We start from the raw sequence: 24010 nt of genomic DNA, 5'->3' as shown, positions 1-24010 counted from the left end.
ACTGTCGGTTAAATTATGAATATTGAACATTTGAGTGAAGTCGAGATCACTATGTAAATATTTACCTTTAAAATACTGCTTGCAGAAAGGTTTGTTTTGTTAAAATACACATTAAAATACTATGCTTTTTGGCCTCAAAAGGATGCAGTGTTGTAGAGACAAACTCCTAAAACTAAGTAGTCAAACCTTGAACCCTTAGGTTTAACGGGTAGAAAGTGAAATGAAATGTGCAAATAGATGTAAGAGAGAAAAGACAGATCACAATTCAAGTATATTGCCAGACATAAGAATGAATTGATCTGATATTTTGAGGAATCGCAATAAATCACAATCATAATACAGTATAAGATGTTGGAGCAACATTTTAATATGCAAATATGTGTAAAAAAAACAAACAAAAAAGACCATAATAATTCAATATAAAGAAAAGATGACAGAAAGAAAAGACCCGTCATAAATCAGAATGCAAATTAACTTAAGAGAGAAAAGGTCAATCATTCAGTATGTAATTACATGTAAAAAAATAAAGATCAATTATAATTCATAAAAAGACAAAGAAAAGACCAATCATGTGTCAGTATGCAAATAAATGCAAGAAAGCAGACCAGTCATAATTCAGTATGCAAATGTTAGCATCATCACTGTCGGCTAAATTCTGAACATTGGAGTGAAGTCGAGGTCACTGGGTGATTTTCAGACTTTAATGTTGAAGTTTATGAAGACCGAAGGCTTTTGTCTGTGTGTTGAAGATGGAGCTGAATTTATTGCAGAAAAGTGTGAGAAAGAAGTGTGAGGCATTTCAATTCAGCTCTGCCTTGCAAGAAAATGATCAGTGTGGTTGAAACAATAACAGTTGAAGGTTGTGTGTGTGTGTGTGTGTGTGTGTCACTAAATATGCCATCACTTAGCAACTGACTGATATCTGTGATAATAAGAGGCTCCGTTCCTCCGCGGCCCTCCCACACCGAGAGGCTGTCGCTGCTTTTGTTAATATTCAGCTCTGTGTGTGTGTGTGTGTGTGTGTTTATTTACCATACCTGTGCTCATACATGAAACCTTTGTTTGAAACTTCAATGACTCACGTCTCTGTTTGCACATTTCTGTTGTGTTCCCTGTTTGTTTTGTCTGCGTGTTTGTTTTGCGTCTTGCGAACGGCAGGTGTGTCGCGAGTTTCAGCGGGGAAACTGCGCGCGCGGCGAGACCGACTGCCGCTTCGCCCATCCTAGCGACAGCCCCATGATCGACACGAGCGACAACACGGTCACCGTGTGCATGGACTACATCAAGAGCCGCTGCTCACGCGAGAAGTGCAAGTATTTCCACCCTCCGGCACACCTTCAGGCCAAGATTAAAGCAGCTCAACATCAGGCTAACCAGACCGCCGTCGCAGCGCAGGCCGCCGCTGCAGCCATGGTGAGCCAATCACAACATGCACAACTCATATTCAAATAACATGCATACAATTCAACGTTTAAAGAGTCATGTTAGAGGTTTTTAAAATTACACCACCAGCTGCATTTAATTTAATTTACTGCATTGAATCGTAACCAAGGCAGTGCTTAGAGTTGTGAAACCTTTTTGGTTATGTGTGCGATAAAATCAATTGACAACACATGTTGAGAGAGACGTGCCGGCGGAGCTTGCGATTAGGATATCTGATGATGTTAGCACGTTAAATGTGGAGCACTGCTTTATTATTATATAGCCATGACCCATCTCCAGAATCTGGGCGGGGTTGCGTGCCAAATCTGTGTCGACTCCCTTATCTCGTCCCTGGAGGATTTTAGTCCTACTAAACATTGTGAGTAAAGAAAGAGAGAGAGAGAGAGAGAGCTCCCCCTTCTTATCCATCTTGTACTATACTGATGCGATCATTATTAGGAATAGGATATTAATATAATAAGCACGATGGCTTAAAAGCTTTTTTGCTCACACCCTTGACTACACAAGGTCACGGGGTGCGGCTCACTTCCCCATTTCTCTGCCCAATGGGAGGCCTACTCTCCTCAAATCAGTCAAGATTAAATTAAGGAGATGGATAGCATCTTCATGCCAAACTGACGTGAATGCACAGGTTAATCTGCTATCCAAGCGTATTTTGGTCACATGCCAGGCTGCACTCACTTGTCTACGTGTCTACACTACAAGCGAGCGAACTTCGTGCACCATTATAAGCAAGCCACGTTGAGTTTTGTTGCATTTTACACTTCGATTATAATATCGATTACAATAAAAATCACAATCTATGCAGTTTATTCTGTTGCATTACTTGGACAGTTTTGTTAATGTATATGGCTTTGATTATAACAGGTGCTATCAAGTTTTGTTGCATCGCAATCTCTGCATACATGCAATTTTGTTGCATGGCTTTGCTGCAGTTTTGTTGATTTCTGATGGGAGCAATCGACACTGCAAGCAAGATCCCTTTAAAACCAATGAGAACACATGCACTGCAAGTGAGTGATGCATCAAAGCCAGCGTTGCACATTTGCAGTGTAGACGGCTTTTTGTTGTTTATGGGAGCAACTGAGATTCGTCTACATTGTAAGTCAGCAAAACAAAACTAGATGTCTCCTGTTATAATCAGCAAAACTGTCTTCATCGAGAGCGGTGTGATGCAATAAGACTCGATATTGCATGTTTGTAGAATAGCTTTGTTGTTTATAATGGGATTTAATTTGTTTAGCTTAAGGGCAATGTGTTGCAACAAAACTAGATCACTCCCGTTATAATCAACAGAAGCTTTATTGTTTATAAGACGAGTAATCCAATTTTGCATTGCTTTATTGCAGTGTTTCTCAAGCCAACATAAAGTATGTCTTGAACCTTTCTATCTAGTTTTATCAAACAAGCATCACAATAAAACTAATATCGCTCCTGTTTAAGCCGTCTACACTGCAAGCGACGCGATGTGTGCATGCAGTGTAGAAAGCTTTGTTGATTATAATGAAAGCATGTACTTTTTTCTACAATGCAATGCAAGAAAACTAGATTGCTCGTGTTATAATCAATAAAATTGTATACGTTACAATTTCACAATGCAATGCGACAATTGCGCAAGCTTGTCGTTTATAATGGGAACGATCTAGTTTTCTTGCACTGCGTCGCTCATTGGTCGCGTCACTCGCTTGCAGTGTAGACACAGTGTTTGGCAGCAAGCTTTCGCGCTTCCACATCTCGCGCTGGTGTGGTTTTATTTTGCTGTCATGACACTCACATGCTTGGCCTCATTCGTTTTGCTGTTTACTCCATTTTCGCTTTTGCTGTTGCCCTGAACCTTTTTTTCTTTTTCCACTGTGGCGTCTGGGTCAGAAGGTGACGCGAGGACAGTATCAGCTCACCAGCCATAACAATAAAACAAGAGTGAAAATAAAGAGCCAGGTTTCCCCGAGCGTGCAGCGACCTGAGATAACCCGCCGGCTTTAGCTTTAACGTTTAACCGCTGCTAGCCTTAAGGTGCACTGTCCTTTCCCTGATTATGATGTGATGGCATCACAGACTTTAGTTGTAGGGTTTAAACCAGGCCGCTCACTGAAGCAATCGATCCGTGCACCCGCGACCCAAATGCGAAAGGGTTTAAAAGTGAGAGACGGTTATAGTTTCTTCATTTTCTTGTCTTTTATTTTCTCTTTGTTTTGTTTTTTCTCCAGTGGAAGGTTATGTAATTCTGTATGATAAATCCCTGTGGGTGGCATATTTATTTTAATGGTTCTCTATGTTGGCGGAGGGGAGCTAAACATGAAACTCTTGGTTACAAGAATGCCTTCAGCATGCAGGAATAAAGTGCATCTTATTCTGATTCTGTTTATTAAAAGCATACGTATAAGCTCTGTTCCTAAACCTACTGATCTGCCCACCTAGACAGCGCTAGACTATCGTAAACATGACTTGTGCGTTGTCATTCTGCTTTCTAAGAAATGCACGCAGCAAGTATCCTTCAGGGAGAATTTAATCCCAGAATGCATCTGACAAGCTCAGTGAACAGTTAGATTTTAATGCAGAAAGTATTCAGTCATAAAAACGTATATTTTTTATGCTTGGAGTGTTAGATTAGCAACATGCAAAAGTCAGACTTTAGTTGCGACTCAGTGCACTTTGCATGAGAAGTGTTCTCCAAATAAGTCACTTGTGCTTGAGGAGGTAGTCGCCTATGTAGACAGCAATGCAGCACGCTAGGTTTTTGAACAGAGCTTCGAGAGAGTCCAGACATAGATGTTTTTCCTGTTAATAAAATGTTCCTCTTTCTTTAAATGACTCTTCAAGTGCATCATCTTTCCCTCGTACAACCCATTTGCTGTAATCTGTGACTATACTATAAAGAAGAACAGATGCATTTTTTCTTTTCCACATTCTTTCCTTTTTTTTTCTTTTGTGTGGATATTCTGATTTGAAGCATTTTTGCATGGCCCTCAGCGTCATCTCATTTCAAGCAACTCCTGTTTTCTTTACTAAATATTTTGCTGCCCGTCATTCCATCGAGCCACATCTTACCAGTACTTTTGCATGGCATTTTACTAGTGAGGAATATTCTACGAACTAGGGTTAGTTGCATATAATCATTTATATGAGTATAAATATAAATATGGGCCACATCTGACACCACAATAAATATAACCCATAACCAGCCACGTAAAAGGAACATAAATTGGATATAAGAATAAACAGAGCTCCACATTTTGTGATCACTCGCATCAGTTGTTTTGACCTTTACGCTTTATAAGTAGAGAGTCATTGTGATCCCTTAGTTGGCAAGAACTTGCAACATATTGTGACAGAAGTGAATGTCAAGGAAGGCATTTCTCCTAGACGACTTCGCCTTGTTTACCGAGTGTCCTTTTATTTCCTCTTTGCTAAGTGCTGGTAAATGTCATAGCGCATGTTAAAATCGCCAGATGACAAGCACAGATTTCCATTGGCAGAAACATGATGCTGTTTGTACCCTATTCCAATCTTAATTAGCAATCACGCAAGCGTTCAATAGACGACCAAGTTAATGTAGCCTCGGTATTGACTAATCTGGCAAAACGAAGAGATATTGACGAGGAACGGAAATGCCTACCTGACATTCTGCCGTCATTTGATTTTAATCCGCCGCGCACACACACACACACACACAGAAAACACACACACACAGAAAAACCCTTCGATAGCGGATATCGGGTGCCGGATACAGTCAGTGTGTTTCATGCAGTGTTTGTTCTCTATTGATTTACTGCTAAAGATGATTCCGAGAGCTTTCATAGCACTAATATCTACAATCCCATTTGACTTTGAATGGTAAAATGGTGAGAACCTTGATTTCTGACGCTTTTAACACAGGTACTGTAGATGCTTTTATTTGCTTTCGTACTAATTCAGAACGTAGCGATATGTTTCTTTGAGACGAGTTTTTTCGTTTATGTGCATGCCTATTGTTTTGTATGTGGTATACTGCATTCAGATTATTTTTGTTTTTGTTTTTTTCCTTCTCACCTATCCACAATGCAATGCTGTCCCCATGATGCACCTCTGCTTGCTGTTACCTGTATGTTAATACGCTTGAATCCCATTGGCCCACTGCCATCATGTGCTCGCTGCCTGCTATTAAAAGACTCAGTCGACTGCCAAAGCAATGAAGCGACCCCTCGAGGCATCTGTAGATCTGGTACTATGACCTTTCACCTTTTGCTTTGCATGTAGCTTTTTAATGTACTGTAGCAACTCACAGACTTTTTTAATTTGGCTTCTTTGTTTTGATAGAAAAAGTAAAAGTCACCAAGTACATGTATTTAGAAATCAGTCAATTTTGAAGAATGAATGTGTGTGGTAATTATTGAAGCCTAGTAAACATAAGTGCCTCTAAAACGGAGCGATGCAGCTTCGAGTTCAACAAAGTGCATTGATGTTTGTGTAAGTGGATGCGTGCAAAGTACCCCGTTTAACTCACGCATGTCTTCTCTTTCACGTGTGGCCGCGCTCAGGCGTTTCCCCATGGAGTCCTGCAGCCCCTACCAAAGAGACCAGCACTAGAAAAGAGTAACGGGGCCAGTACTCTCTTCAACCCCAGTGTCTTGCACTACCAACAGGCGTTGGCCAACGCACAGCTTCAGCAGCCCACCGCTTTCTTTCCCACAGGTAAGAAGAACACACCTGCACACATACAAACCCATGCACACACACACACACACACACACACTGCTTCGTATTAATCACCCCTATACGTTACACCCCCTTTCTCTCTCCTGCGATCCCGGCGTAACGTCTTGATAACCGAGGCCTTTAAACGTGCGTTTGTCCCTTTTGCATGCAGCGAGTGCACGAAATACTAATGCATAACTTCGAGGGAACCGGATACGTTATTTCGGGAGCATTTGATTTTCACTAGCATTATAGTAGGAGTTCGGGGTGCTTTGATCTAAAAAGCATTGCCGGCCATAGATTAAATTAGAAAAAAAGTGCTTTGATCTGCACATCTGTACGCTGTCAGATTATATATCTGTCTCCCACCAATATGGGACAACACATAATGCCGATATATATATATACGTGTATCAAATTTGGATCACAATTAAGATATGCACAAAGTTACAGTAACAGATAACATAAAATACTTTTTGAAAATTATGCATCATCTATTTGCAAATGTAGAATAGCCTTTTAATGGATTAATATATTAATCGGCCTGGCCGATATATATATATCGCTCTATCTCTACAAAATTGTAAAAACATTTTATATTTATATTTGGTTCAATATTTACTGCTATTTGAAAACAAGAGATATTTGTAATTTATTTAAACAAACATGGTGATATATTGTTTATCACTGTGAAATTGCTGAAATGACAAAAATGATGTACAGTAGATACATATATATATATATATATATACATACATGCACACGTTTATATAAATGTTAAAATTTACAAAATACATCAAATTAACCCTAATTATTAAAAAAAGGTGCCGACAGTCTTCAAATAGCTAAATATTGTTTGATTAATTTGCCTGGCCAATATATCGCCTGGTGAAAATTGCAGGAACATTTTGATATTAATATTATATTTTACACTATATTTACCCAAGGTTAGCATGTCTGAATTTTTTTATTTATTATTATTATTATTATTACAATTAAATTAAATGTTTTTACATTCTATATTATAATATATAATTATTTTAAAACAAACCAATTTAAATGGATTTTTTATTTTACAGAACATTTTAATTATTTGCGAACAAAATTTCAGATGCCAGTAATTTATATACTTTAATTATCTATATTAATATTTTATTACCAATATTATTTACATTTATGCATTTGGTAGACGCTTTTATCCAAAGCGACTTGCATTGCATTTCAAGGTACGCATTTTACATTCTTCTCAATTCTTGCTTTCCCTGGGAATCGAACCCATGACCGTGGCGTTGCAAGCGCTTGAGCTACGGGAAAGCTTTAATCGTTATTATCTGTATTTTATTATCAGTCTGTGTAATCCACTGAAAAGATCGGCCTGGCTGATATATATATATATATCTCGATGAATCGCAGTGAACAGTAGCAGTGTATTCCACCTACGATCTACTGCAGTGTTTTTATGACCATAAACACAGGAGAAACTCTCTCAGTACGTCGGGTCTCGGAGCGAGTCCTGCAGTCTAATCCCTCGTAGGTGTGTTTTGTCATCACACACCCACATGGTGGTTGTGTTTTCTTTTAGCTGTCCTCCTGTGCCCCCGTTCCTCCCTCTTCTCCAGCGCCGGGCCTTTTGTAACAGCAGTATGCCTATTTTAACCGTAGGAGTGGCTGTTCCCTCACCGCATGACTCTCTTGTGTGTGTGTGAGTGTGTGTGTATGTGTGTGTGAGTGAGTGTGTGTGTGGCTGATCCTCTGCCCTGTTGCCCTCTTCTCCTACACTGCGCTCTAATTTCACAACGCTAAGCTCCTGTCCTCTCATTTGTGGCCCTTGCGAATATTGATCCAGTTTATCTTCCTGGAATACACCGAGGTTTTTACCGGAATGACGACACGGTGGAGCGAGCGATCTATAATGACAAGCTGAATTGGATTTGTATGGCATGCTGAATACTGAATCTCTGGCTCTGTCTAATATGTTTTTCTTCCCTATTAACCTGTCTCCACTCTTCACCGCATGCTCACAGGGTCAGTTCTGTGCATGGCTCCTGCTAGCAGCATTGGTAGGTTCCTCCTCTTTCTGTCTGTCTGTTTCCCACCGCACACACAGATCCAGTCACTCTTACAGGTGATGTGAAGCTTGATCCACCAAATTAGATCAAATTAGATCGTTCTCGATCAGTGAACGTGTTTTCTTGCTTTATTCTGCTTCTGTTCACCTGCAAGAGCGCTCTGTGTGTGTGAGATATTCACATTTCTCTCCTTGGGGTTTTTCAATTTTTAATTAATTATTTACAGTGGTTATTTTTATTTAATACAGTAATTCTATGTGTTTTACATATTATTCAATATACTTGAAATTATTTCAAATTCCAATTTTTTCACAGTGGCTATTATTATTATTATCATCTGAATTATATATATTTTATATTCCATATTATTCAGTTTGTTGTGTCTTATTTAAAAAAAAAATTTTTTACAGGGACATTATTAGGATTAGAAAATTTGTTATAATTATAATAATTTATAAATATTATACATTTATATTATTTTATTTTAATTCATTTTTTTTTAAATGTACAGTCACATTATTATTTTTATTGTTGTATTTTTTATATTTGTATGTATTTTACATATGCATATTATTATGCATTACTAATTTACAGTGGATTTTATCGTTTTACTAATTATTATTATTATTATTATCTGAATTATATATATTTTATATTTCATATTCAGTTTGTTGTCTTATTTAAAATAAAAGGATTAGAAATTTGTTATAATTATTTATTATATATTTATTAATTTATAATTTTTATTAAAAAAAAGTTTTTATTTTTTATTAAAAAAATATTATTTATAAATATACATTTATATTGTTAATTTTATTTTAATTAATTTTAAATACCTTTTTTACAGTGACATTATTATTATTATTATTGTATTCTTTATATTTGTATGTATGCATTACTCATTTACAGTAGATCTGATAATTTTATTACTGATAATTATAATTATTTTAAATTCATATTATTATTAAAAATGTTTACATTTTTATATATTTTTTACATAATTATAATTATTTCACATTCTTTCACAGTGACTATTATTATTATTATTATTATTATTTCATTGTTTTAAACTGTCATGTTAAAGTCACGTATTTGTGTGAAAACGCCAGAAGCGAACAGGCTCTTAATAACAGGCGTTGTCTTGTGTTGTGTACAAGTATTGATTGGGGAAATTTGATCAGTTTCCTAGAGAAATAGCCCAGCTGATCACGATTGACCTGTCTGAGAGCCACACAAACGGCCTTTCCCTGTAGTTTGCCGATCAAAACTTCTGAAAAGTCTCGAGACTGGTTAACAGCACATGTAATCTTTCACTCGAACTAACCACCCATGCCAGACTTCTCTGGGTACAACTGATTATGGTGATAAATTTCCTTGAGGTGATTGTAATCAGCCTTTTTCCTCTTGTTTTTGTTTTATTTTTTCCCATGCTTCTCTCGCTTTGCATCGTGATTGCATGCCATCTGCTGGTTTAACCTAACGATGGCTCGCTGCTCTGTAAAATACACCATTGCTAAACTACAAAACCAAAAAAAAAAAAAACAACAAAAACCCTACCAACCAACCAACCAACCAAACACCTGTTGCATTGGTTTCCATAATGCTCCACCTACCTGTTCATTGCTTCCATGGTTCCCTTCCTGAAAAAGTACCCATGATGTACAGTGCTACGCCTGCTACTGTCTCTGCAGCAACAACTCCTGCCACAAGTGTCCCCTACGCAACAACAGCACCAGCCAATCAGGTTTGCTCCTTTTAAAAGCTTTCTTTCATAAATCCCTGAGCTCTGAATAAGCACTTTGCCTCGAATCGATTTGGCAAAATCAAAAAAAAAAACCGCATTTATTCGGACGGATCGGTGCTTATTCAGAGCTCGCACATTGGCAAATAGTAGTTGTGTTGTGTTGCATTATTTTCTTGTTTTGTTCTGCATGTCCTTGCTTTATTTTGATGTCGAGATATCCTTCCTCATCCACACATCTTGATGACAAACACGTAATAATACACACTCTCTGGGTTGATTTGGGAAAGCAGGGAGGTTTGGCTTTTCCATAAGGCGCTAAAAATGGTGCTGTAGGAGGGAATGTGTGTGACGTTCACGAACCGGCAATTACAGCGCGCGCCTGACAATAGCCCTAGACTCGCTCATGATGTCCTGTTGCGCACACGTCAACACCGCTTAATGTGCTTTCTGTGGCGAACTCAGAGGTCAGACTGCACCCACAATAGCTACAAATGTTATGAACCTTCCAGATCTTTTATCAGTTCCCATCATGCATTCCTCGGACCGCTCCCATTCTTTTTGGTATTGTTCACTCGGGGTCACGCGAGGAGACTTTGAGGGCTTTCCCACTTCCGTCGTTCTTAAGTGAAGCCTTCCTGTCAGCGAGCGGCTTTTCCTGTTGTTTGAGTATTCTCAGGAACTGGGACGTTTGTAGTCTCGGCACGTGAAACTGAACCTGTTTCCTGAGGGTCTCTCGCCAGACGGTTCGAGGCTCTTCAGCGCCACCTGGCAGGAGAATGAAGCACTGCACCTCACGTCTCTGCAGTCTTCAGTCTCGTTATTCAGCTTAAAATGTGAAGTTCATACAATTTATTAAATCGTACGATATCTTTCATAACCGATTAGGATTCAGCGTAACGCAATTAATCTTGACACCGAACTGTGTTTTACAGCCTGTTTTTATTTGCATAATGCAAGAGGGACATGTTTGTGTGAAATTTTCACATTTGTCTGTAGTTTGGAAATGTACACTATTGTTAAATTTATTATAAATAATAACAATAAAAATATTTTTTTCAATATTTTAAATGTATATAATAATAATAACGATTATATTTATAAAAATAATAGTGAAAATAAATACTATTAAACTTTAATATTATTACAATAAATATTTAAATGTTTGTAGTTGTAATTGTAATTTTAAAAACAATAAAAATAAGTTTTCAATATTTTACATTTATATAATAATAATAACGATAATATTTATAAAATAAAAATAATAGTGATAATAAATACTATTAAACTTGAATATTATTGCAATAAGTATTTAAATGTTTGTAGTAGTAATTGTAAATTTAAAAACAATGTATTATAAAACTATTAAATATTTGTAAAATAAATATTATAATCTTAGTAGTAATACCGGTAGTTATAAATTTAAAGCAATGTTATTATTAAATGATTTCAAATTATTATTATTATTATTAATAATAATATTATTAATTAATTAAATAATACTTTAAATCAAAGCCACTGACAAATAAATGTGAAAATTGAAAACAGAGATATTAATAACAACAATAAGGATGTTTATAATTTCATTAATGATTATGTATTTGTATATATTGTATACATTTTTATCAGTCATTTTATTATATATTGTTATTTTATCTAATATTAATTTCATTTCAAAATATATCAGATTCAGATTATTGAATTATCTTGACTTATTTCCACATCAAACAGGATTTTCAACAAGAAAAATGTGATTTGATGTTGAAAAGCTTCTCTGTACATCAGCTGAAAATGAATGAAACATTATGAAAGCATTTGTTTTCTTCAGAATAAACGTGCGCCACTGATTTGTTCACTATAAGGCCAGAAATATAAATGAAGAAAATAAAGTCAACTTAAATTCTCCGTTTAGCAGATGCGTCTATCCGAATCGAGTTGAGGCTCGTGATGTTTGATTTAATGGAGGTTTTCAGAGCCGAGGAAGGAACACAGAGGCCTTTTCTCTGGTGTGTGTTTGCGTCAGTCTCAGAGCCAGACAGACAGAACCAGCAGCGTCCGCTGAGTCATCGCCGCGAGCGCTAATCTCACACATGAGTTTAATTATGCAGCGAGAGAGGCGTAAACAAGCGCTTGACGCTACACACACACAGCTTTGAGGTGACGACTTCAGCTTGAGGCCGATGAACACAGGTCACGTCATAATCTACTGAACTGAGGCTGTGTTCGGACTGGCACACTAACTCACTGCTTACTACACAGTGCACACTGACTACTAGACTCTGAGAATAGTGTGTGAAATAGTATGCAATATGCAGCAAATAGTGTTTCAGGGTAGTTGTCACATGACACACATTGAATATTAATTCAGCACAGCCGACCTTACGATAAAATGTGCTTTTTTTTAATGTGAAAATGTCCTTTTACATCCTCGGTCTCGATCTAACCCATAAAAATTCTGTTTGTTGGTGTAAAGTCAAGTTGATTCGGTGAAATTAAATCATGTTTTTCACTTAAAGTCAAGTGAAATGTAAAAAAATTACATTTTTAAATGTAAAACGTGCTTAATATGGTTGCATGTACATTAACTAGCTTGAATTAAATAAAAAAAATAATTATCGAGTTTGAATTAAATTAGGTTTGCTAATTTTAAGGGTTTCGGTAACAGGAATGCTTTAATTATATATAGATAAAATAGTTTTCCAAAGATTTATGGTGGATTATGCCCTACGTATTACATAAATATATATTTTGTCAGTATAAAAGAGTCGTTGATATGTTAATAGATCTGAATCTGAGTCGACTCTATTAGCCGAGTATTAGCATTACATGATTAATAGTTTAAAAAAAGTTTGCGATCTCGATTCAAACACTCATGTGATCTTATTCCTGAACGACAACGATTCATCTGTCTATTAAACCTTTGACAAAATCACACCGGTACAATTAAATCGAAGTCTTTTCGGCCAAACAGTTTCATTATTTCTGTGCTACGCATATTCATATTATCACTGAAGTGCTGGGATAAAAGTTTATAGTTCGGATATAAACACTGGTGTCTACGGAAGCGATCAAAATAGAGCAAATCACCTTTAGAAAGTCACATGACACTTCAAATAACAACTGTAGCGATTACAGCGATTGTCATTGAATCGTTCATTCAATAGATTCTTTCAATAGATTCTTCCAATAGATTCATTCAATAGATTCTTCCAATAGATTCATTCAAAAGACTCATTCAAAAAACACTTATTCATCCAGTTGTGAAACAAGTGAAGTGTTTTTGAGTGAGTCATTGAATCATTCACTCAACCTGATTTTTAAAAATAATTGATTCAGATTAAATAAACATTTTAAATAGACTTTTGTCTGAACCTCTAGTAAATTACATGTTATTTTCGTGTTTGAAAAAAAAAAAAATAATAATAATAATTTGTGATTCTCAATTTATCAAGCTCTACCAAGTATGCGAAACATACAAGGAATTTGTCAAGGCGTCTCACATGTGTATTATAATAGTTGCAGATACCAAATATAATATAATATAATAACAGTGCACTTAATTACATTTCTACACAAGAGAGAATATAGAGATTGCGTGAGTGTAGAAGTCAGATGGTATTTAAGCTATTCTGAAATAATACATGGTTACTTCATATGACTGACTGCATCGTAATTATAATCTGAAGTTTTAGATACGTTACTATGAAGCGCACGTTCTCCCTAATCTGATTGGTCGACGTCACAAGACTGTAATCGTTGAGGGAATTTATCATTATAACGGCACTATTCTCTTTTCCAAGCTCTGTTGAAGCATTGATCTCTGTTTGCATCACTGAATCATCATTATATTCCTGCTTTGAAATCTGTATTGTTTAAAGCGCTGTATAAATAAAAATGACTTGATTTGACTTGATCGGGAAAACATGCCGTTAGAGATTAAAAGTGCCATTTCTGTGCTACTAACAAGTGTTCTCGGAAACACAGCTAGACTGTACTTCACCCTAACATGTATATGTGTACTTCTAAAAGTGTTACATTAATAATTATTCCCCGCCTCCAGTTCACTCACGCTGAATTCTACACGCAGATGAAACGTCACATGGAGCGCGTTGCATTGTGGGAGTCAGTATCCCAAGCAGTGTCCTCAGATGCGTACATCAGGTTTCAGCAGATGTAGTAGGTAATGCGGGAATTTCATGCATACTATTCACAGTTATACACACTGCATACTGCAACATAGTAGGACCTCTAATCCGAACACAGCTTACACACTGATCTCAGTGTTCTTGAGTTATGACAGGTCATCTGGGTATTCCATGCATACAGAAAATATGATAGGAAATATAAGTGTGATAGTATGCCATTACGAACACAGCCTGAGACTTTGGGTCTGACGTGCCAAGAGCGATGTGGAGAGTTCACGGGTCGCTGAGAGCTGTATTTGTAGGGCACTAGCGCCCCCTCCTGGACAGAGAGAGGATTTATTTCCTCAAGCTTATTTAAATGGAAAACTTTAATCTAATGAAACCTTTTTATTTACTTGCGTGCATTTAGCAACTACTTGATATTAAAATAATGTTTGTAACCATTTAGCTTAAAAAAATAAATAAAAATCTTGAGTTTTAGTGGCTTTTAATTCTTGGCTGTTGAATATATATTTTACAGCAATATAGAATAATATATAAAACAGATATTTAATATTTAAAGGTCTATAGAATCAAACATTTATGTTATATAATGTATGTATTATTTTAATAATGTATATTTACATTGATGATAAATTAAAAAACTTTAGATAATACACATTGACAAATTTAAAGAATCAAATATTTACCTTCTATCGTGTATGTACTATTTTAATAATGTATATTTACATTATTAATATAATGGGTTTTTTAAAGTATTTTTAAAAACTTTTAAATGGATATGCACGTTTAAAATTTAAAGCTTTAGATTTCTATATTAATATTTTTTATGTAATGTATTTAATGTATATTTTTATTATTAATATAATGATATTTTAAAAATAGGTATTAAAAATATATTAAAAACAACTTCAGATATGCTCGTTTACATTCTATAATGTATTTATTATTTCAATGAAGTATATTTACATTATTAATATAATGGTATTTTTTTTAAAGTATTTAAAAAAAAGAAAAAAAATATATATATGGATATGCACATTTAAAATTTAAAGCTTTAGATTTCTATATTAATATTATTTATGTAATGTATTTAATGTATATAAAGTATTTATATATATATATATATATATATATTTGTAAATGGATATGCACATTTAAAATTTAAAGCTCTAGATTTCTGTATTAATATTATTTGTGTAATGTATTTAATGTATATAAAGTATTTATATATATATATATATATATATATATTTGTAAATGGATATGCACATTTAAAATTTAAAGCTCTAGATTTCTGTATTAATATTATTTATGTAATGTATTTAATGTATATTTTCATTATTAATATAATGATATTTTAAAAATAGGAATTAAAAATACATAAAAAACTTCAGATATGCTCATTTACATTCTATAATGTATGTATTATTTCAATGAAGTATATTTACATTATTAATGTAATGTTTTTTTAAGTATTAAAAATATTTAAAAAAAATTAAAAATCAGATATGCACATTTAAACTTTAAAGCTCTAGAATTCTATATTTATATTATGTAATGTATTTGTTTTTATTTTATAGTGTATATTTACATTAATATAGTGATATTTACTGTTGCTAAAAATTATATTTATGTTTATACAAGCTAAAAAATTATATCTAAATAAAATATAATTGCATATATTTACACTATGTAATCTATCTATAATCATAATTAATATTAAATACTGTTGATAAATTACATATTAATAAGTCTATTACAATAACTGTAATTGATTACAATATTATGAATAATTATATATATACAGTATATATATCCTAGCTCCCTCTGTTTATTAATAGCAATGTTTTTTCAGTGTGTCTAACGTTGGTACTTCATTTATTACAAACTAGGACAGAGAACGGCTTGTCAGATTGCTCATGGGGTCTGAAATAAATGACATTAGAGCAGCTAAACCTGGTTTACATCACATTCAGTGTCATGATCCAACCTAGAGTCGCTGTTTTTACATTGTCATTGTCTCATAGCTTGCATGTGAACCCTCTCTGGCCTTGCTTTCCCATCATGCCGTGGTGCAGCCGGCTGTCACACTGCCTTTACCTCACAACGCTGACTGTGTTTCATGGTGACTTTACACATTTGGTGAAGCTTGATCACACTGCGCTTTTACTGTTGGCTTGGGCTGCTTTAATAAAACATTTCAAGATGTTTTGAATCCAGGCAAAAGATTAGCGATACGACCCACACACTTTTCCAAGTGCCGGTTGGGTAACTAGACCAGTCATTAAATATTTTTGATCATATATGATGTTGTTTGAGGCATTTCCATGGGTTTACATTACTCCCACATGCATGCATGCAGAAGAATTAAAAACCTGCAGAAAAACACACAAAAATACTTCAAAATATTGTCCTGTGACCCGATTCCCACCTCTAATAAATGCTGTTATATAACCGGATGAAGTGAACGAGACTGTATCCACAGTGTGAGACGGAGACCTGGCTGTGTTCTGACTCGCATACTAGCATACCACTCTATTTATGCAGTATGCGACACATCTTTTTTTTTTTTTTGTATGCATCGATTAGCCAGCCAAAGTTTACATTTTTAACACAAAATTGTATTAAAATAGCATGGAAGCTATATATGCCAAAAAAAATTTTTTTTAAAGAAATTATTTCTTTTATTCAGCGAGGATGCATCGAATTGATCAAAAGCCACAGTAAAAGGCATTTATAATGTTACTCCATTTCAAATCCTGTTCTTTTGAACTTTCAATTCAGCAAAGAATCGTGAATAAAGCTTAAGCTTATGTTAGAATGATCATGTGACACTGAAAACGTGGAAATTCAGCTTTGATCACGGGATATAAATTACACGCTACTATATATTCGCTGATTTAAATTGGAATAATATTTCACAATTTTTACTGTATTTTTGATCAAATAAATGCAGCATTGCTGAGCAGAAGAGACTCTTTCAAAAAAATATTAACACATTTAATGGAAGTGTACATTGTTTTGTATTATTATTTAACAAATATTCATCAACAGAAGCATGCAAATAAGACCAAGTCCTTTGCATTTGCTGCGTTTTGCACCTGAAAAGGCTAAATCTTTTTTTTAATATGTATTTTTGAGTCTCTACAGTGCAAACACTACATTAATAAATAGCATGCACATCCCTCGCTCATGTCGCATCGGCATCATCTCTCTCTCTCTCTCTCTCCACACGGACTCCTTTAAACAGTGTCACGTAGCCGATAAGATGGATGATGATGTGTGATGGGCCTTTACTGATACTCAGATGCTGTTTTGTGTTTGTCTTCCTGCAGATCATCTTGAAGTAATCCACCGGAGAGGAACGGGGTGTCAGGAAGCTGCTTTGAGAAACCCAAAAAGATCCCCGTGTAAATACGACCTGCCCTCCCCGATAGAACTACAGCAACCTGCATGATACAGCGTAAACACATTAGCAAGCCACAACACACACACAACACACACACACACACCGTATACCTGTTATGCTCAGAAAAGTGACTCAACCGGTTTCTAACTTCAAAAACAAAAGATATAAAAAACGAAACAAGAAAATATATATGAATATATATATATATAAATATATGTCAATGTACAGCACGTTTCATAGAGGCATAAGTGAGATTCATCCGAATGATCGTCACCAGTCAGATGATAATAATGTGTATTTTTCTCCCATGGTTGTTTTTAAATGAAAAACAAATGCACAATGTTCACCCTGAGCGGACGACAAGCTCAAACACACACACACACACACACACACGCACACACACTCGGTTTGCACTGTCAGAAATAGTGCTTAATAATAAGTGCTTGATTGTCTTGAACGGGAGGACGTCTCCTGCAGAGTTTGTCTTAACATCCCCATGACCCTCCGGATAGGGGAAAGAGGGGTTGCTTGGTTTTTATTTTTTATTTAATTAATTCTTTTTCTTGTTTTAATACACCGAATGTCACATGGCGGACAAAAAGAAGATTGTCTACTGGTCAAACATGCGCCTCCCTCCGGTTTCTCCTTCTTGGACTTGAGCTTGATCCGTCTTCGCAAGCGGAAATGATTCGTTTTTTTGTGTTTTTTTTCATCCCCCCAGTGGCCAAAGAAAGGTTTACTGCGTGAGAAGTGCGAATGTGGCAAACCACGTGCCATGCAACCACCTTTCTGTCTCTGCTAAAGGACTGTGTTTTACTCCTTCCTTTACTTGTTTTTAAGTGGACGGTGAATGATTTGGATGTGTCCGTGGGAACACTGGCCATCAGGGAGTCGACTCCGGCTTCTATCCCGTGCCAAGGGCTTTCATTAAACTGGAGAGCTGCTGTAAAACTAACTCGTACACGAGACGGACTTCTCCAGTTTGCCTGTTCGTTGTCCCAATCACACGGTGCCCAGCGAACGGACGAGGAGGAGGAGGAGGGGGCGCGAAGCGTCGGAAGTAGACCGTCCCTGACGCGACGTCTGCGCTCTCGCCGATAATCCTGTTTTATTTGATAAACAGTTTAGAAGTGCCTAAGAAATCTATTTTACACAGCAAGCATCTTGAGAAGATGACTTTATGTGGGGTCGGGGGTTATGAAAACACTCATGCTAAAGCTCCCGAAATCACCAATTTGGACGGAAACGAGACGAGAGACACGTAGACGTAAATGCATTTCATACACACACGTCATCATCATGGTCTGTTTCATTCACACACACACACACACACACACACATGGTGCGAGACTGAATCGGTAGAATGTTGATCCTGTTGACATCGGAAATGTAAAGGACGAGCTAAATGTCTGTAACGTCGCGTGACGTTTGAGTTTGGTGGACGATTGTGTTCTTAAATGTCAGGACTTGTCCGTTCTGTCGTTTTCTTACTAAACTGCATCGTTTCATGTTTTTTTTTAGTTGTTGTCCTGGGATAAAGTGCACACAGCCTGATTTCTGATGGGCGAAAAGCGTGTGTTTGTGCACCGATGTGAGCGTGTGCATGCCTGCGTTACCCATCCAATCAGAAACATCATGTCTTTTCATGGTGCTCAATTAACACAGACAATCCACAGAGAGACGTTTGGTTTCGCAGGAATATGGCACTGGTCTTAGCATTTTTATTTTCCTTTTATTTTTTGTATTAGGGCTTTTTTTTTTTTGTCCAAAAGTTACAGTTTTAATGTAATTTTTGAAGTGGAAAGTGATTTAAATATATTTTATCGTCATTCTGTTTTGTTAAAAGCTAGAACACGGAACAATGGTGTAACCTATTTTAAAAATGAATGTAATTTATTAAGCCGGGCTTGGCTTTCGCGCGGTCGTCCTCCAAAGCGACGGCGGCCTCGGCCAATCAGGAGCCGCTTCTAGATCTCGCGTTCGGGACGTCGCGGCGCAAGCGCAGGCCGGGCTGTTAGAACTGCTTGTGTTATGTATAAAAAAATAAAAATATGTTTATTGTATAGGTAAAGTTTTACCAAAAAAAAAACAACAAAAAAAAAAGCTAAAATAGAAAAAAAAAAAAAAAAAAAAAGTAAAAAAATTAAATAAAATAAAAATTCTCAGTAGTATGATAGTTATTTCATAATAATATTAAGTTGTTGCTGTGGCAACCCTAAAGTTGCGATACTAAATTTTGGTATTTTTGTAAATGATGTAATTGTTAAGTTGATTCTTTTCTTTCGTTTTTTCTTTCTTTTAGAGCACTGCAAAAGGTTAGATTGTAAAGCAGATATCGGAAACATTTCTTTGTTTATGTCGAGATTATATTTACCAGGAGATTTCTCCGTAGCATTTAACAGTGTAACGTTTAAGATAGTAGTAAATACTCACCAGTTACAATAGCGTGACGTAACTTAAGAAACGTTTAACCCGCGCCCCCCCCCCCCCCCTTTTTTAATTGACAAAGGATCTCACGTACTTGTGAAGATCGTTTTATTTTGATTTTTTTATTATTATTTATGAGAGTTGTCCTGGTTTGTCCAACAACCCAACGATTGCACTTTGATTTCCTGTAACTTGTAAGGATGTTCATTTCAAAACTGATGCACAATGAATATGGTATATGGCGACACAAATCAATGATGGTTGTTTAATGGCTTCAGTTGAACCGGAGAGCTAAATATTCAGTACGCATCTTGCATGGTATTTTATGTCAAATTAAGAAGTTATTTTCAATTTAACCTGAGAAGATAAAAAAAAAAAAAAAAAAAATGTATTGAATGTTTCTATCTACACTATAGAGAAAAGAAAAAAAAATCTGCACATGTGATGAAAGTGACGGATGTTGTTGATTTTTGGGATTTCTGACTCCCCAGATGAATTGTGGGACACAAAAATTGTTGACTGACGGTGATAAAAAGCACTTTGGAATCAGTTGATAAACTGAGCAGACACAGCGTATCCAAACACTTTGCCTTACCTTTAGTCCATTGTTTTTAAGCTTTTGTGTTTCAGAGCTATTAATATGTACTAGGGTGTCAACAGGTCTACTGAATTTACTTCTCACCTCCATCTATATATGAATATACTATACCTATAACTAAGACATGTAAGAGTTTATTATTATTATTATTTGGGAGCGTCGTCACCGAGAGGCCGGAAGGTTTTGACGGTGTTGATGCTCTTCAGCGCCCCGCTCCTGTTTTCAGTGGGATTGTGGGTATTTTTTTACGCTGTGCTGCTTGACTTCCATCAGTGATGCAGTAGCCCATCGACACATTCACAGAGATATTAATAATACCAGAAGAAAATTATAAACCAAGCCCTCTTTGGATGATTATTAGTTTTCATGTAACCATTTTTAAATGTTTTATTTGTGCATATATATATTATGTGCTATTTTATGTCATATAGTCAAATGTTTTTTGGTTCCAGAAAAATAGTGTAAAATCTATTGAGACAAAATGAATAAAGAAAGAGAAAAAGGATTTGGATGTGTGCGTTATTGTATTTGCATGAGCATCTGCAGTGACAGGGTTTCTGCATTGAGTTTGCATGCATTGAGAGAGAAAAATTAATATATTTCTCTGCATTTTTGTCTTTTTCTAATCTAAACATGTTTCAATCAAGATGCATTTACTTGAGATGTAAGATGCATCTCAATGTGAAGTGAGTTTATGCTTAAAACAAGAACAAATATCTGTCAATTAGTTATGAAAACTTCACATTGAATTAAGGTTTTGAAATACATTTTTATTTTAAACAAACATTTTGATCAATTTCACAGTCATATTTGATGTGCTTTTGCATCTCTAATGTATCTTGATGTAAGAATCTTTATGCAGTTGCACTGAAAACAAGTCAAAAACACTGAGGAAAATCATGATTTATTATAAAAAATATTGCATTATGATCAGAAGGCTACTAATTTTTTGGGGTAAAATGAATGAAAATATAATGGATATGTGTTGGAAGTTATATTTTCAGACTCTGAAGTGTTGCTTAGACTCGGTGTTTCTCGCTTAAAGAACATATTAACATATTGTGTTCTCTTCAATTTATCCCTTACATTTTCTTTACTTGGATTTAAAGAAGTCTTTATAAAATATTAAATTTGCCTTCATAAAACCCTGAACAAGTACAATGGTAATATCATGTTTTTTGAAATGGCTAACACAGTTTCCATCGTCTTTTTGCACAGAAGGGAAAATGCATCAAACAAATTGAAATTTTCTGTCTCCCAATTGTCTTTTTACTGATAAAATTGTGTGTGACGGAAATACTACGCTAAATGAATATTGTGACCATAATAGTATTATCATCTCATTCCACCCTTTTAACATGGTAGGGCATTAAAACATGATATTTAAAACTGAGTGATCTTGTATTAATTGTGTTACTCTAGGAACGAATAGTTGTTGCAAAATGTTTATGACGTTCCAACCCTGTTTACATACTTTTCTGATGCTTTTATGGTCCTTTTTTGAAGTGCATTGATTTTAATTGCTTGGAAAATAACTGTGTTGCACTGAAGAATAAAAGTCACACAGGACTGGAAAGTCACTAGGTGAGCAAATGTTAGAGAACAACGGGCTAAAGACGCTTTTGACTTTATTCTCGTTTAAACCACTAGATGGCACAAAAATTCAGCTCAGCACTTTTAATAGAAAGGGATTTTCTGTGGTGAAAATCGAGCTTTTAATGTTGTTTATATGTCTGTGGTGTTTTTAATAAGCTTTAACATATGCAAAATTCATAAGTCGACAGCATTGCTGAGTATTTCCTCCTTAAAACTGCAGTGAACCAAAAACACGCTTTGAAATCGCTGGTGTTTCTGACGTCACAAACTACCTTGTAACCAATCAGATCAACGTGTGATCGTCAACCAGTGGATCTCTGAGCTGAGCGAGTGAGTGGAGGCGGGGCTCATTTGCATATTCATAGGATATTTATAGAATTTGGCTGATCTCAGATTTAATGTTTTTAAAAATGTTGTAGATTTAAGTAGCAAATGAGAATCGCTAAAGTTATTGAATGTATTTTGAGACAAAGGTCTTGTTAATGATTTTCAGTTTTGTTCAAGGTAATTAAAGCAACAGTTTTTCAATAGCAGAAGAATATGTAAAAGTATGGTATTTATGGTAGTAATAATACAATAATTAACATGATAATAAACAGCCGACTGACTTTTCCATTTGTTGACATGAGAATGGTTTGATGGTAAATATCATATATTAAGGTGTCCACCTTAGAGATAATCATATTTCTAATGAAACCATCATATTTAAAATATATATTAATCATATCATATACTAAAATATTGTTACTACTGCAAATCTATATTAAATTATTATATTATGGGATCTCATTCAATGCTTTCAAAATCTTTACTTTTTAAAATAATTTTGTTTGTATGAAAATAATATGCAAATATTTTAATGACAGTATATTTATTGAAGAATAATGATTTTTATTTTATTTGTCAAAATAAACCGAAAATAGCACAAACTTTGCTAAAGTGGTTGTTTTGAATAAGTATTAACTTAGACTTAATTAAAAAACATGTTGTTATAAAGTATAGTGTCATTTGCCCTGTGCTGGTTTTATACCCTGTGTGTGTGTGTGTGTGTGTGTGTGTGTGTGTGTGTGTGTGTGTGTGTGTGTGTGTGTGTGTGTGTGTGTGTGTGTGTGTGTGTGTGTGTGTGTGTGTGTGTGTGTGTGTGTGTGTGTGTGTGTCGCCACCTCATACGATTATTAAACTAAATAAACCACTTTTATGATTTATTTTCAAACAAAATCTGTTGCTCCATCAATGTTTAATAAACATTTTTCTGAAGGTGTGCCTTTAGCGGTTTCATTTCATGTGATTTATTTGGACAATTTAGTACTTGTACAAAACTTGTCTGGATTTAAACCCAGTGAACTGCTGATGCTTTATACATCTGATGTAACTCGAGCCCTTCTTATGAAAGCTGTATTCCTTGACATGTGGAGATGGATCATTTATGAAGAGGTAAGAACTGCACAATATTCCTCTGTATGGGCCTGGATTACATAAAGACTTCCTGAAATATGTATGAATGCCATTTGTGTGTGTGTGTGTGTATATATATAAAGTGGCATTTTTAAAATATAGTGTTTAAAATGAACCTTTGTCGTTAGCAGAACATGTTGATGAAGTACAGTAATCCTGCAGATGTAATGAATTGAAGTATTGTAATAGTTTGATGAACACTGCAGACTCGCGGCCTCCATCAGTGCACACACACACACAATGGCCGCATCCCTGTTGCTTTCTATTTCAGGTGCTGATGCAGGCGACGCACTGTTGCCATAGGAACAGCATCATTTATTGACACGCCCCCTGCGCCGCCTCTCATTGGTCGCTCAACTCATCCTAGAACCAACCGCGCCGGAGTTAAAAGCGGAAGTCCCGCCCACCTCTCTCAACCATTGCCTTATTAAGAACAGTGGGCGTGGTTTG

General features: G+C 35.5%; 1 protein-coding gene across 38 annotated transcripts in view; it reads left to right on the top strand.

Annotated features, from left to right (window-relative positions):
- The window catches only part of mbnl2 (muscleblind-like splicing regulator 2), a 77697-nt gene extending 60015 nt beyond the window's left edge, over positions 1-17682 (top strand). For 3 of the 38 annotated variants that reach the window (XM_079864065.1, XM_079864076.1, XM_079864087.1), the window contains exons 5-11: positions 1159-1413; positions 5591-5644; positions 5961-6114; positions 8142-8177; positions 9836-9930; positions 13988-14107; positions 17411-17635. In XM_079864065.1, the coding sequence (XP_079720191.1) occupies positions 1159-1413; positions 5591-5644; positions 5961-6114; positions 8142-8177; positions 9836-9930; positions 13988-14104 (711 nt within the window). In that variant the 3' untranslated portion in view covers positions 14105-14107; positions 17411-17635. Of the gene's footprint in view, positions 1-1158; positions 1414-5590; positions 5645-5960; positions 6115-8141; positions 8178-9835; positions 9931-13987; positions 14108-17410 lie in introns of all 38 variants that reach the window. The other 35 variants (XM_079864077.1, XM_079864078.1, XM_079864079.1 and 32 more) reach the window with 23 other exon arrangements.
- The last annotated feature ends 6328 nt before the right edge of the window (positions 17683-24010 follow it).

Source organism: Squalius cephalus (assembly GCF_949319135.1).
Source record: "Squalius cephalus genome assembly, chromosome: 2".
Classification (NCBI taxonomy): Eukaryota; Metazoa; Chordata; class Actinopteri; order Cypriniformes; family Leuciscidae; genus Squalius; species Squalius cephalus.
Note: the sequence above shows the minus strand (reverse complement) of the source record. Positions and strands in the feature narration are given on the sequence as shown.